The 15,897-nt window shown below is 42.9% G+C and overlaps 1 protein-coding gene across 3 annotated transcripts in view; it reads right to left on the bottom strand.

The window, feature by feature from the left end:
• sh2b3 (SH2B adaptor protein 3) overlaps positions 1-15,897 on the bottom strand; it is a 141,034-nt gene that overhangs the window by 114,988 nt on the left and 10,149 nt on the right. For all 3 annotated transcript variants that reach the window (XM_078421588.1, XM_078421589.1, XM_078421587.1), the window contains exon 2: positions 9,781-10,605. In XM_078421588.1, coding sequence (XP_078277714.1) covers positions 9,781-10,578 — 798 coding nt within the window. In that variant the 5' untranslated portion in view covers positions 10,579-10,605. The remainder of the gene's footprint in view (positions 1-9,780; positions 10,606-15,897) is intronic.

Genomic DNA, 15,897 nt, shown 5'->3' on the forward strand with positions numbered 1-15,897 from the left:
AAAGATAAGGAAAAGATAACATGAAAAGATAAGGAAAGACACAAAGTGCTGCAGTAATTCAGCAGGCTCGGCAGCATCTCTGGAGAACATGGTTAGGTGACATTTTGGGTCAGGAGCCTGCTTCAGTCTGATTGATCAGTCACCTATCCAGGTTCTCCAGGGATGCAGCCTGACCCACTGAGTTATTCCAGCACTTTGTGCTTTCCTTGGTAAACCAGCATCTGCAGTTCCCCGTTTCTACATGGATATGTCGCTGTACTTGATACACTCAAATCAGTTCATGCATCCAAGAAGCCAACATCACCCATTGCTTCATCCATACCCTTCCGAATTTCCACATTCAAATATAACGTTCCAATTTTTCGACATAGTTTTCCAATTTGCATCTCGGGCTGGACAGAGTGGAGTAACAAAGCCACGAGCAGTTTCCATTCTAATCATCCAAGCACCTTTTCTCTATAGCATAATTAGACAGTGAACATTGGCCAAGTGTAGAGGGCCCAACCCTCTCATCGAGTTTGCAATGGCACTTACACTAACGCTATAATCAGAATTATACTAGGAAGAACCACCATGACCTTATGATCAGTAATGCACTAAATGTTTCTTCTGCCCACCAGATCTCTAGTCATAGAGCTATACAGCACGGAGACTGTCCCTTCAGCCCAACTCAGCTATGCCAACCATGCCTAACTGAGCTGGTTCCATTTGCCTGGGTCTAGTCCATATCCCTCCAAACCTTTCCTATCCAAATACCTGTCAAAATGCCTTTTAAATGTTACGAGACCAAGCGAACCCGTTGAGCCCAAACCTCTCTTGCATTGGTGCTGCACCCTCTCCTCCCCCACTCCCCCCCCAACCCCTCTCCATCCCCCTCAACCCCCCTCCCTCTTCCCCCTCCCCCCATTCCATCCCCCTCAACCCTCCATATCCCCAACCCTCCATATCCCCCTCCCTCCACCCCCCCCCCCCCCAGGAAATAGATTTAAACTTTAAAATGTGAATAATTTAAAAAATATAACACCGATTTCAATGAAACGTCTTCCATTAGTACCAAAAGGATGACGGTGAGTAAGGTGGGTCTAAAATTGTCGCACTATCGTGTACCATTTTGGATGTAGTTCAGGAACAAACAAACGAGAGTTTTAGTATATCCCTCCAGATTGTAGATTGTAGCTTCCTCTGGCAGCTCGTTCCAGATACGTACCATTCACTGCGGGGAAAATTATGCCCCTCGGGTCACTTTGAAATCTTTCCCCTCTCACCTTAAATCAATGCCCTCTAGTTTTAGACGCTTCCACCCTGAGGAAAAGATTGTGGCTGGTCATCATACCTATTCCCTTCATGATTTTATACATTTATTACAGATGCTGTGTTTTCTTTTCTTAAACTATTTTTCTAACCTGAGCTATCAAAGGGGACGATTCTTTAGCTCTCTTTTAGCTTTCTCACCCCACCCTTACCCACAATTAGTATGAAAGGTCCCACTTGAAACATCACCTAACCATGTTTTCCAGGATGCTGCCTAGCCCGCTGAGTTACTCCAGCACTGTGTCATTTTTTTCATTCATTACTGATAGTCAACTCATTAAGAAACAATGTTGTCATGCAAAGGAGCATAGGTAGACTATTCAACTGCAGGGACATCATACAGATCAACCATAAGCTGTGTACCTCTATTTGAGATCTGTCCATGACAATGAAGTAAAGGAAACTGCTCAATGCTAGAAGAGCAGGGCCAATTCAAATTGGCACTTGTACATACTAGATAATAGCAAAGAACTCTGAAGGAGCAAATTACTGAAAGTCAATGTAAGTTACAAAAAACATTACTTAAAAATGGAATTTGATCTAAAGAATGGAAAAGAGAAAGTAACTGACTGCCTTATTCAGTTTCCCTTTCATTATATTGGGCGCCATGCCTCAGGAGAGGCATGCTGAGGGTTGAACAGACTCTTCGGAATGACAATAGTGAGAGTTAAAATAGAATAGAAAGAGAGTTAAATGAGTTTGTACAAACTCAGCTCATATTCTATTGTTTAGGTCGAAGGCCTAACAAGATAACTGAAGAAGTTTGATAACAGGTTGCCAGAGAAACTACTTATCCCAGTGAGAGATGGGGTAATATATTAAAGCTGCAGCCACGTATTAAATTTAATATATTAAAATTGCAGGTCAATTAAGAGAGAATATGTCACACCCTAGTGAAGCTAAAAGTAATAGAAATATGGAACTGCCTTCTAAAAGCCTGCCAACTCAATTAAGGTCAAGGGCGAGAAATCTTTGATTGGTACAGGTGTGACACGAGAATATGCAGCTGGGGTTCTGATCAACCTTGGCCTGGTGAAAAGCAGATAAGCTAAAAAAGTCAATGACCTATTTCAAATCTGGTGCATTAGACCTGGAACCTCCATAATCTGAGAGACTTGGCTGTGAACAATAACTCGCTAAGTAAGAAGCTGAGCTACTGTGTGTGTACAGACCTGCGTTTCATACGTATTTTCCAGTTTTTCTTCTTCGAGGTAAGAAAATACTGCTTTCACAACCATTAACTAGGTGTATTTATGGTTCATTTGTACAAAACTATGATAATTTTGGTGGTTTTATTGTTTTATGCTTCAGTGAGTGAGCGAGATCGTGACGATGAATAACAACCATTTTTTATTGTTTTTGTTTTGGGGGGGGGGGAGAGAATGAAATGTATGATTTCTATAACTATCAATAGATAATAATGAAAAGTATTTGTGGGGTTTTCACCTCACTGTACTAATCCACGGCCATAGACTGTATGCACGTTTGTTGACTTCTGGGAAGACACAAAATGCTGGAGTAACTCAGCGGGTCAGGCAGCATCTCTGGAGAGAAGGAATGGGTGACGTTTCGGGTCGAGTCCCTTCTTCAGACTGATGTCAGGGGAGGGGACGGGATAAAGATAGGATTTATTCACAAAATGCTGGAGTAATTCAGCGGGTCAGGCAGCATCTCGGGAGAGAAGGAATGGGTGACGTTTCGGGTCGAGACCCTTCTTCAGACAAAGATAGGATGTCGTCGGAGACAGGAAGACAGTGGGAGAACTGGGAAGGGGAGGGGAAAGAGAGGGACAGAGGAACTATTTGAAGTTAGAGAAGTCAACGTTCATACCACTGGGCTGCAAGCTGCCCAAGCGAAATATGAGATGCTGTTCCTCCAATTTGCACTGGGCCCCACTATGACAATGGAGGAGGCCCATGACAGAAAGGTCAGACTGGGAGGGGGAGTTGAAGTGCTGAGCCTCCGGGAGATCAGGTTGGTTAAGGCAGACTGAGCGGAGGTGTTGAGCGAAACGATCGCCGAGCCTGCGATAGGGCGGCACGGTAGCGCAGCGGTAGAGTTGCTGCTTTACAGCGAATGCAGCGCCGGAGACTCAGGTTCGATCCTGACTACGGGTGCTGCACTGTAAGGAGTTTGTACGTTCTCCCCGTGACCTGCGTGGGTTTTCTCCGAGATCTTCGGTTTCCTCCCACACTCCAAAGACGTACAGGTATGTAGGTTAATTGGCTGGGTAAATGTAAAAAATTGTCCCTAGTGGGTGTAGGATAGTGTTAATGTACGGGGATCGCTGGGCGGCACGGACTTGGAGGGCCGAAAAGGCCTGTTTCCGGCTGTATGTATATGATATGATATGATATGATGATATGATGATATGATACTGAGGGAGCTTAGATGTGGATAGCAAGCCTGGTGCTTCTCATAAAACAGTAACAAAAACTGCCCTTTGGTATCCAGAGTAACTAAAAGTGTCAAGTTAGCTTGCAGGTATTGCTTCCATGTGCCGTGCTAAACCATAAATACTACTCATATGGCGTGCAAAGCATCTGATCACAGGGAGGGAAAGAGAACTAGTTTCATAATGGCTGAAGAAGTATCCCAACTCAAAACATTTGAGTGCCCATTCCCTCCCCAGATGAATTCCTCCAATACTGTGTTTGGCTCAAGTCACTTGCTCGACCCCATATGGAGCTACAGCACCAAGCCTGGAGTTGCTACCTACCATCACTGACACAAGGTGCGTTTCTTAAAATGCTACCTACTTCTTTGAATAAACTTTAAAACTCCACAATCGCAAATCACAAGGATGGCTGGCACAAAACTATTTTAGTATAATTGAAGGTAGACACAAAATGCTGGAGTAACTCAGCGGTCAGGCAGCATCTCAGGAGAGAAGGAATGGGTGACGTTTCGGGTCGAGACCCTTCTTCAGACTGATGTCAGGGGAGGGACAAAGATAGGATGTTGTCCAGCCCTCTCCCCTGACATCAGTCTGAAGAAGGGTCTCGACCCAAAACGTCACCCATTCCTTCTCTCCTGAGATGCTGCCTGACCCGCTGAGTTACTCCAGCATTTTGTGTCTACCTTCAATTTGAACTAGCATCTGCAGTTATTTTCCTATTTTAGTATAATCATGCACTGATCCCCATTTGGAATTAATACAAAGCTAGTGGCCAAGTTCCATTCAAAATTATGGGAATTCCAGAGATTCCGAGACACAAAGTTTCAAGCCCTGTCTGTGTCCTCCATAGTATGATTTTTGCCTCTTGATCCATTAGGCCTTAAAGTTTGAACAAACTTTAAGAATGCAAGTTGGTTTGCCCTACTTTATTTAAGTGGCAAAGTTCCAAAATGTCTATGTGATATACTGTTTTTCTTTGTAATCAAATTATCAGAAGCTTTCTGAAAACCTTCTTCTATTCTCTGATTAAATCAGATCACAATTGATAAACGTTATCAAACAAAAAAAGTTGAATTTTCATCAGAGAGGACCTAAACATCCCAGAATTCTGCTCCTGATTACTATGCAAAGAGTTGTATAGAAATGCAAGCACACTTATCAGGATCAAGCTTGAATGTTATGTACACTGCAGTCAAACAACTCGCCAATTTACAGATGAAAAGTGCGACTTAGGTGAGATTCTGAAAGATTACTGCTGCTTTAGGAATGAAAACCCAACAAACATTTTGCAAAGGATGATACTTGGATTAAAAAATGTCATAAATGGAAATTTAGTATCAGTGCTACACGTTTAGAATGTTGCTGAATAACTAGCCAATGGAAGGTTCAATAATGCATCAGGTGGCAATTCATCCAATATAAAAGATTATTAGAGAATTTAGAAACTTGGATAGACCAAAGGCAAAAATTGAACTGAAAGTGCTCAGTTTTACTTTTGACCAAAAGGCAACAATCTACATTGAAAGAGCAAAACCACATCTGGTTTTCTGGTTACGTGCATTCTGCACTGGTACAGACTGGTTGGTGGGGAGGGGGGGGGGGGGGGGGGGGGAGTAAGAGAGTGAAAGAAGCCCTATACAGACAAAAGTCATGCCACCTGGCAATTTTTCACTGAAGTAACTATATCAGTCTTCGATCACTGTAGATTCAGGACCAGTTTAACAGGTTAGAGCTGACCAGAAGCAGACTCGAATTGAGATACATGATGCGAGTTTGCCTTATGCTGTATGCATCAGAGCTGCACAGGAAAATCTGCCCTTGCAATTATTGGCCTCCTGCACTTTTGGCTGCAGGTTTAAGGAAGGTTTGCAAGAGCATTTATACTCAGATTGCTAACTGGAGACGCCCAGCAGATGAACTGATTAAGCATATTCCTCCCGAGGTCACAGGTTAAGTATGGGTTCCAGAGTATGTGTGAGCACAGGGCATGGTTGGCCAGACCTCAGCAGGGCTTTGACCTTTTGGCTACAAAAGGTCAATTCATGAGAACTCTTGCCCCACGTAGTGTTGTTGGTAAAACTTGCACATTTGGAAAAGGGCAAAAAAAAAGACAAGGATCTTACTTATCCTGTTTACTGCTTAGTTATTAAACAGCAAGATTGTAGGTGTTGCACAAGACTAAATGCCCTCCCTTCTCAAATGGGGAATGGTCACATATGGAAAAAAGATACCACAGGCTAATGTTTGAAGGTACTCGAGATTCTGCGAGATTCCCAACTAATAGGAGTGCCTTTAAAACCAGGGAAGTGAAACAATGGAAGAACATGCACGTAATGCTTTCAGGGCTGTGGTTTTAAAGTACAGCCACTTTGTTTCCTCTCACCTCAATCCATTTCTTCATTTTAAGCACTGAATAAATTAAATGCTGGTAAATTATTGTGTTTATTACTTCTGTGCACAACTGCTATTCATTGTCAGACAGCAAAAGACAGATGCACCAAAAATAGAAGCAAAATCCAGATAAAGGGGAAAAAATGCATTTCCATGGTAGAAAAACAGGAAACATAGAACATCAAATGTTTATCTGAAAGTCAAAAACTGCAAGCAGCCCTGCCAAACCACTGCACACAACATAAAGACAAGTGAAAAAGCTATTTAACATCCCAGAATTATTTTAGAATTTGACATTTAGCCTTAGCTGCATACTCACTTCAGTTTCTTTCCAAAGGCGCATCAATTGAAAGTATATTGTAGATCAATAACACATAAGATTGGATGTTTTATTGGGCATTTGTTAAATATTGAACTATGACACTATCCAAAAGAAGATCGAGTCACCTCTGATGTGTTGTCAAACATCTTCCTCCCCACATACACACACACAATTCAGCGACACTCTGACTCGCTTCCCTTCTCTCCGGGTGGAACAATAATTTACCACAATTTGTTTCATTCCACAACAAAATATACACTCGTCACAATGTGTGCACATTGCCACATTGAAGGGCCAAATCCTAGGCCGGAAAGACCAATTAGCTCCTACTGCATTAATGAAATCCGAAAAAAAATCTTTGTGGCATTGTGTGAAAGGCAGATGAAGTTATTGTTACCCTTGTAAGAAATCATTTAGCCCATTGTACCTATCATCACTTTAATCAGACTGATCAATTAGTCCCACTCTCATTCCCTACTTTTCCCTTGCGAGCTGTGTGCCATCCCTTCTGTGATTCAAAGCTTACCTACATTGCACAAGGTCGCACACGAGAACCAAATGATCAGGGCGCTAAGAGAACAAACATTCAGTAATCTTAACTGGGAACTCTAGACTCCCCTCCCCAAGCCTTCCTCTTTGTCTATCTCAACCAGCACTTTGTGCCTTGTTTTTGTAAGCTGGCACCTGCAGTTCCTTGTGTCTCTTTGTCTACCTCCTCTGCTTTAAGACCCACTTCCTTCACTTTCAGTCCTTTCATTGCCTGATGCTGTCTTTTTTTCTTGTCCAATCATACTTCTATTAGGCAACTTTGTAAGTTTTCCGACACTAGAAAGACATTTATCAGTCTTCAGACGAAAATTTAAAAAAAACTCCTATCATGTTTGATGTTGAAGAAATAATTTTCCTTGCTTCAGTTAAATATTGGGCATCCAGGGAGACCCCGTTCAACAATGAGCAGGAAACATATGGTTAAATATTTATGTAACATCCAGAAGGGCACAACTATATTAATGCTGTTGTTTATAGGACGCTAGGGAACATTTCAGTTTAAACACGCCAGTCAGGCAATGTGCCTCACCACCAACTCAACCTTCACTCGCTCTTTAAAAATAACCAAAGGAGGAAATATCCAAACAGATAGTGGCTGCAGATGTGCAGAAAATGTGATCTTCTGCTTCTGCCCATGAAAGCTATGGTACATTAAGAATTGATTTGTAAAATAGAAACAGAGAAAATAGGTGCAATAGGCCATTCGGCCCTTCGAGCCAGCACCACAAAATAAAACACAAATAATATACAAATTTATTTTCTTTCAATTCTTTCACAGAGATGAGCATTATTTTAAATGTTAGATTAGCCTTGGGAAATATGAAGCCTAATATGGTGATTCAGTGGGACAGGCAGTATCTCTGGAGAGAAGGGATGGGTGACGAAAGCTTGACACCCAATGCATTGATCCCAGCCCACTCTGAATTGTAAAAGGCCTTCAAGTGGAGCGATGCACTGAACATAAACGAACACTGTGGTTTGAGACACTGCTACAAACACAAAGTACAGCTATCAAATATAATTCTGCATTCTTAGATCCACAAACAAATATTATTGAACCAAGTCACATTTTCCACAAGAACAACAAAGATGCCTCAAATCCCTATTTCAGGCATCCAGTTTTTTAAATATATATACATAAACAGGTTTGTACAAGTTTCAAATTTTACATAAGTGGTTTGTATGTAGCAGAGTGAGATGTAACTTCGTGCAAGCACCATGGGTTGAACATAGAGGTTATATGCATTTCTAATTATAAACACATTTCCCAGATTATTCGGCATTGTAAATTGGAGGAAATAATAAACAAAAATACCCCGGAAATTAGATCACTTCCGCCAATTCCTTATCTTTTCCACAAATTATGCTCGTAGCCATTGAGAATACAAACAAAACATTAGTAAACAGCTCAATCTATGAGTGGTCATTGTTGACACAGAGGGGGGTGGTAGCGGGCGAGGGGAATCCAGTGACTTGTTAGTTGCCAAGAGTGCCTATATCTAGTTTGAGGGAAGAGCACTGACCAGGAGTGTTGTGGGATGCATGACATTGAAAATAACATCAAAAGCAAGAAACTGGGGCATCAACAGCAGCCACAACATGTTTCAGGACAGGCAGACATAATTTATAATTTCCCACCAGTAGAAATTACCAAACAAAAAACAGAACCATGCCGCATCGCATAAGGCCCGACAGAAGAAAGCATGTGTTCAGCACTGGTACTACAATGTGTGGAACTGATAACAATATCTAGTCAGGACACAAGCAATGGATGAGAACCAAACTCTCCAACCACTGGACATAGCGGAGACTTATTGCAGGTGTCTAGAGGGCACCCTGATGATCAAATCAATCATGCAGTTGGTAGATTTGTGCAAATTGATTTCATTTCAACTTGCACTTCCTGCCTAATTTATGGTTCTCAACTTGTTTGAAATGTGCTGCAGCACTTACCATGCAGTGCACATCACACCCTGTAGCAACACAAAATGTTCACATGCCACCACTAAAATACTAGCGCAAAATTCCAACCCAGCAAGTCAAAAATTTTAAAAGTCACGTCTATATTCTGCTGGCATCTAAACATCTGTTTAGTGCTGGCAGTGGACCAAGCTCAATATGAAAACAGATGCTAATGTGAAACACCTCAGGCAGCACAATGGTGCAGCTGGTGGAGCTGCTGCAGCGGCAGCACCAGAAACCCGGGTTCGATCCTGACCTCGGGTCTACGTGGAGTATCAACGTTCTCCCTGTGACCGCATGAGTTTCCTACAACATCTCAAAGACGTGCGTTTGGAGGTTAGTGTAGAAAAATAACGGCAGATGCTGGTACAAATCGAAGGTATCTCAGCAGGTCAGGCAGCATTTAGGAGAGAGGGAATGGGTCTCATTCTCTCCCTTTCCCTCTCTCCTAGATGCTGCCTGACCTGCTGAGTTACTCCAGCATTTTGTGATACCTGCGTTTGGAGGTTAATTGGCCTTTGTAAATTACCCCTAGTGTGTAGGGAGTGGACGGGGAAAGTGGGATAACATAGAACTAGTGTGGACAGGTGATCGATGGTTGGAGTGGATTTGGTGGGGAGAAGGTCATGTTTCCATGCTGTATCTTTCATTGAACAATACATGTTCATTATCTGTGAATATATTATATGAAGCCCTTAATAATTGCTTAAGCAGATTCCCATAGTGTTTAGAATGGTTCTAAATTCATAACTGCTTTAACATAAAACTATCAAAGTCTGCCAGTATAATAAGGGAGTTCAATTCATTGTTCAACCACCCGGTCGGTCATAATCGACATTGCACATACCTTTGGTGGATCAAACAACTCCAGAATGTAAAATCCACCACCTTCGCAAGACTTTGCCCTTCGCACAAGCAGCCTACACTTTTGCCATCGTGTCCCCACGTCCATGCTGACATCATCCACCACCATATAATTTAAAATGTCTTCCTTGCGGATATCATGAACCTCTTCTTTAGACGGAGTTCTTGAACGAGTGAACTTATGAGTCAGGTGTTTCAACCATTCCTTTTCAGGAGAGCTGGCCACGGCAGAAGCTCCTCTTCTTTCAATCACCGTGGAATCTGTTGATTTTCTCCGGAACAGGCCCCGTATGCTGCCCCCCACAGTTCTGGTAAACTGCGTCAGTGATTTTGGTCGCTCAAGCGAGGGACACGCAGAAATAGAAACATCTTCAGAGCTTTGGGCTTTTGATGAAAGCACAAGGTGCGCGTCGGAACCCCTTTCTGATGCCTCAGCACTGTTCACCGCAGCATCCATCTTAGGTACAACCAGACCAGAGGAGCCATCAGGATTCTTCCTGCCCGTTTCCCTATAATCCTGTACTCCTGTAAAGGGCGCCACAATACACCTGTTCATAACAAATCCCTCCTTTACCTCGTTCCTGAAGTACTGCTGAAAGAGATCAGTGAAATACGAAGAAAAGTTTTCAGCCCCTTGCAAGTCGTGATTTGGGCTTTCATTTGCAAACAGCAAATACTGCCTGGCAAGTTCCCTGGCAGCAGCATGAGCGTGCAGCTCACAGAACTCTTTCCAGCTGCGCGGCTGTGTCGGAGACCCTTGTTCTACAGTGTCGCCATTCATTGCAACATCTGGCACTGCTGGATTACGCTGGAGAAGGAAAAGAGACAAAAGCCACATTAGTGCCTTGGAGAAATGCAAATACAAAATAAAGATGACAAGCAAAAAAAGTCTGGGTCAAGTATACATATGCAAGTATAGATATTGCAGCAATTGCTTCTGTGATATACATAAATGAATGTATTTGTACAATATCCATAGAACATCGGAAACTACAGCACAGGAACAGGTTCTGTGCCCCACAATGTCTGTGCCGAACACGATGCCAAGATAAAACAAAGACACAAAGTACTTGAGTAACTCAGCGGATCAGGCAGCATCCCTGGAGAACATGGATAGGTTTCGGCTCGGAAACCTTCATGAAGGGGAGTCCCAAACTGTTCTCCAGGGATGTCGCTTGACCTGCCGAGTTACTCCAGCACGTTGGTGTCTTTTTTTGTAAAACAGCATCTGCCGTTCCTTGTCTCTGCAGGATGCCAAGATAAACTATTCTCATGTGCATGATCCATATCCTCTATTCCCTGCATATCCATGTATTTATGCAGAAGCCTTTTAAACGGACTATCACATCCACCCCCATCACCACCCCTGGTAGCACATTCCAGTCATCCACCACCCAGTGTACAAAATCATGCCCTGCACACCCCATTTAAACTTTCACTCTCCTACCTTATACCTGTGCCCTCTCGTCTTTGATATTCCCACACATCGAAAAAGGTGCTGACAGTCTACCCCTATCTATACCTCTTAATTTTGTAGAGTTCTGTCAGGTCTCTTGTCAACCTCCAGCATTCCACATAAAACAAGTCAAGTCTGTCCAGCCTTTCCTTATTACTAATACCCTCTAATCCAGGCAGCACGATGGTGAGCCTCTTCTGCACCCTCACCGAAGCCTTCCCATCCTTCCTCTAACCCTTCGGGAAAACCTTAAATGTTATCTGTTTGCCAAAATGTAAATCAAATCTTTGGAGAATTGAGGAACTACAAAGACCATTTCAGTACATTGATATTAACAAACTTAAATAATAACATTAAAAAGACTTTTATTTGACCTACAAAATCACTCAATGTAAGACATCATGGTCCCCCTGCTAAGCGCACAGGAGTTTCACTTGATTTTACAATGCTATTATTTACACATTATGCAGTGTTTGAGAATATGAACCAAAATCTGCTCCTATAAATGAGAACTGCCAAGGAAAATTATTTTGAACTTTACTCCAGTGGTTTAGTTGATAAATGTACTGCACTCTGTGCAGCCAAGCCATGCAGACCAGAAGGATCAGATTCCATCTACATTTGTCCTCTAGTGTTTTAACTCATTCAGAATTAAAGGATATGGAGAGAAAACAATACCATTCACACTTAAATGAATTACAAACATTTCATGAGGCAGCACCAATTACATTTTCTTTTTGCAATTTTGAGAGTAAATTAATTTATATGTTCCAAAATTATTCTTTTAGTTTAGATATATTTTAAATACATAGAAACAGGCCCTTCGGCCCATGAAGCCCATACCATCAATAACCTGTTCAGGTCAGATCCATGTTATCCCACTTTTGCATCCACTTCCTACATACTGGAGCAATTTTACAGAGGCCAATTAATCTACAAATCCGCATATCTTTGGGAAGTGGGAGGAAACAAGCACCCAGAGAAAACTTACATGGTCACAGAAACAACGTGCAAACTCCACACAGACATCACCCGAGGTCAGGATTGAACCCGGGTCTCTGGCGCTGTGAGGCAGCAGCTCTACTAACTGCGCCATTGTGCTGCGATTCTTGTCTTACTCTTTGATCCTTTAGACTCCTCAAATCCCATCAACCATCTGTAAGGCTTAAGTCAGGAGTGTGATGGAGCTACACTTCACTTGTGTAGCTGACTGAAACTTCAACAATGTTCACAAACCATGATCCCATACAAGGCATAAATCAACATGTAGAAATACACCGATCAGCCAAAACATTATGACCACTGACAGGCAAAGAGAATAACATTGATTATCTTGTTACAATGGCACCTGTCAAGGGGTGGGATGTATTAGGCAGCAAGTGAACAGTCAGTTCTTGATGTGTTGGATGCAGGAGAAATGGGCAGGAGTAAAGATCTGAGCAACTTTGACAAGGACCAAACTGTTATGGGCAGACCACTGGGTCAGAGCATCTCTGAAATGGCAAGGCTTGTGGGGTGCTCCCGGTCAGCAGTGGCGAGTACCTACCGACAGTGGTCCAAGGAGGGACAAACCGGCGACAGGGTGTTGGGCGCCCAAGGCTTATTGATGCGCTAGAGCAACAAAGCTTTCCCATCTGGTCCGAACCGACAGAAGGTCTACGGTGGCACAAGTCACAGAAAATATTAATGGTGGACAGGGGAGGAATGTATCACAGTACATAGTGCATCGCACCCTGCTGCGTATGGGGCTGCACACGGAGGACCAACAGCATATTAGGCAGGTGGTCATAATGTTTTGGCTCATCAGGTCATAATGTTTTGGCTGATCAGTGTAAATCAACAGTGAAGCTTGACTTGGTAAGTCATTGTGCTGCTTTCAAACAACAGCAGTTGACTCGAAACAAAATCAGAGAAATTTCAGTGCTGGAGGACTTCCCACTGCCAGGCTGGTACGTTATCGACACTGGTAGAAGCCCCTCAGTTGATTAAAAAAATGTTCCTCCTTCCATTTTTGATATTTTGAACGCAAATTAACTTTATTAAGATTGCTGGTTAAACACGGATCCACTTTTGCTGCTTCATATTTACGAGTTAAACCGTTACTTTGGATCTGTCTTCACTGAGGAAGATACACACAATCTCCCAAATGTTCTAGGGGCCGGAGAACCTAGGGTGATGGAGGAACTGAAGGAAATCCACATTAGGCAGGAAATGGTTTTGGGTAGACTGATGGGACTGAAGGCTGATAAATCCCCAGGCGCGATGGTCTGCATCCCAGGGTACTTAAGGAGGTGGCTCTAGAAATAGTGGAAGCATTGGAGATCATTTTTCAATGTTCTATAGATTCAGGATCAGTTCCTGTGGATTGGAGGATAGCAAATGTTATCCCACTTTTTAAGAAAGGAGGGAGAGAGAAAACGGGTAACTATAGACCAGTTAGTCTGACATCAGTGGTGGGGAAGATGCTGGAGTCAATTTATAAAAGACGAAATTGCTGAGCATTTGGATAGCAGTAACGGGATCATTCCGAGTCAGCATGGATTTACGAAGGGGAAATCATGCTCGACAAATCTACTGGAATTTTTTGAGGATGTAACTAGGAAAATTGACAGGGGAGAGCCAGTGGATGTGGTGTACCTCGACTTTCAGAAAGCCTTCGACAAGGTCCCACATAGGAGATTAGTGGGCAAAATTAGGGCACATGGTATTGGGGGTAGGGTACTGACATGGATAGAAAATTGGTTGACAGACAGAAAGCAAAGAGTGGGGATAAATGGGTCCCTTTCGGAATGGCAGGCAGTGACCAGTGGGGTACCGCAAGGTTCGGTGCTGGGACCCCAGCTATTTACGATATACATTAATGACTTAGACGATGGGATTAAAAGTACCATTAGCAAATTTGCAGATGATACTAAGCTGGGGGGTAGTGTGAATTGTGAGGAAGATGCAATAAGGCTGCAGGGTGACTTGGACAGGTTGTGTGAGTGGGCGGATACATGGCAGATGCAGTTTAATGTAGATAAGTGTGAGGTTATTCACTTTGGAAGTAAGAATAGAAAGGCAGATTATTATCTGAATGGTGTCAAGTTAGGAGGAGGGGGAGTTCAACGAGATCTGGGTGTCCTAGTGCATCAGTCAATAAAAGGAAGCATGCAGGTACAGCAGGCAGTGAAGAAAGCCAATGGAATGTTGGCCTTCGTAACAAGAGGAGTTGAGTATAGGAGCAAAGAGGTCCTTCTACAGTTGTACCGGGCCCTGGTGAGACCGCACCTGGAGTACTGTGTGCAGTTTTGGTCTCCAAATTTGAGGAAGGATATTCTTGCTATGGAGGGCGTGCAGCGTAGGTTCACTAGGTTAATTCCCGGAATGGCGGGACTGTCGTATGTTGAAAGGCTGGAGCGATTGGGCTTGTATACACTGGAATTTAGAAGGATGAGGGGGGATCTTATTGAAACATATAAGATAATTAGGGGATTGGACACATTAGAGGCAGGAAACATGTTCCCAATGTTGGGGGAGTCCAGAACAAGGGGCCACAGTTTAAGAATAAGGGGTAGGCCATTTAGAACGGAGATGAGGAAGAACTTTTTCAGTCAGAGAGTGGTGAAGGTGTGGAATTCTCTGCCTCAGAAGGCAGTGGAGGCCAGTTCGTTGGATGCTTTCAAGAGAGAGCTGGATAGAGCTCTTAAGGATAGCGGAGTGAGGGGGTATGGGGAGAAGGCAGGAACGGGGTACTGATTGAGAGTGATCAGCCATGATCGCATTGAATGGCGGTGCTGGCTCGAAGGGCTGAATGGCCTACTCCTGCACCTATTGTCTATTGTCTATAGCTGTTCAACACTGCACATTTCCTGCTTATCTAGTTAGTTGTACGAGAACAGCGGTTCCCAAACTGCCCGAATGAAAGCTCCATTTGTTCACATTTAGTAATACACGTATCACAGACCCACCCCCACAAATACTTGAAGATGCCAGGGGTTGTTTCGTTCATGGAGCTGGGGCTCCCCCAGGAATTTCTGCCTTTGCTGGCAGTGCCACAGTTTGGGCAGCAGGCATGCCAAGTATATTTGTCACTACCTCAACTTTATTGTGAACGACTTGAGTAAATTACCTCAATACTATTAAAGCCGTGTTAAAACCCTTGCAGGTTTTGGCATTCTCAACTCGAGGGACTCAGGGCATCCCAGGCTGTTGCTTCAGACGTCAGCAGCACATTAACAATTATTTATGACTCGTTATAAATACGGCTTCAACAAGCCAGTTTCGGATGAGATGAGCAATTGTCTTGTCCAATGCACTACAATCAGTCTTTTACATTTAACAAACATGCAAAGCTGCAAAAAGTTATATATTTGTCACAGGAGAGTAAACATTGAAACCAACTGGAAAAATAATGCATCAAATCCAAAAATAAATTCTATGGATTCGCAATACTCTTGGGATAATTATAAGCAATCCAATTTGGCTTTGTGACATTTTTAAAAATCATTCCTGCATAAATGTTATTGCAGTCCTTGCAGAATTAAACAATGAGCATTTGTCAGAAACTTGTTTACCACAAGTCATACCCAGTTGCTACACATGAATTCATTGCCCATTTTGGAAAGCTCTCCTGCATATGTTTTAAGTGACACCCACACTCAT

The sequence above is a fragment of the Rhinoraja longicauda genome, chromosome 25, assembly GCF_053455715.1.
Source record: "Rhinoraja longicauda isolate Sanriku21f chromosome 25, sRhiLon1.1, whole genome shotgun sequence".
NCBI classification, from domain to species: Eukaryota; Metazoa; Chordata; class Chondrichthyes; order Rajiformes; family Arhynchobatidae; genus Rhinoraja; species Rhinoraja longicauda.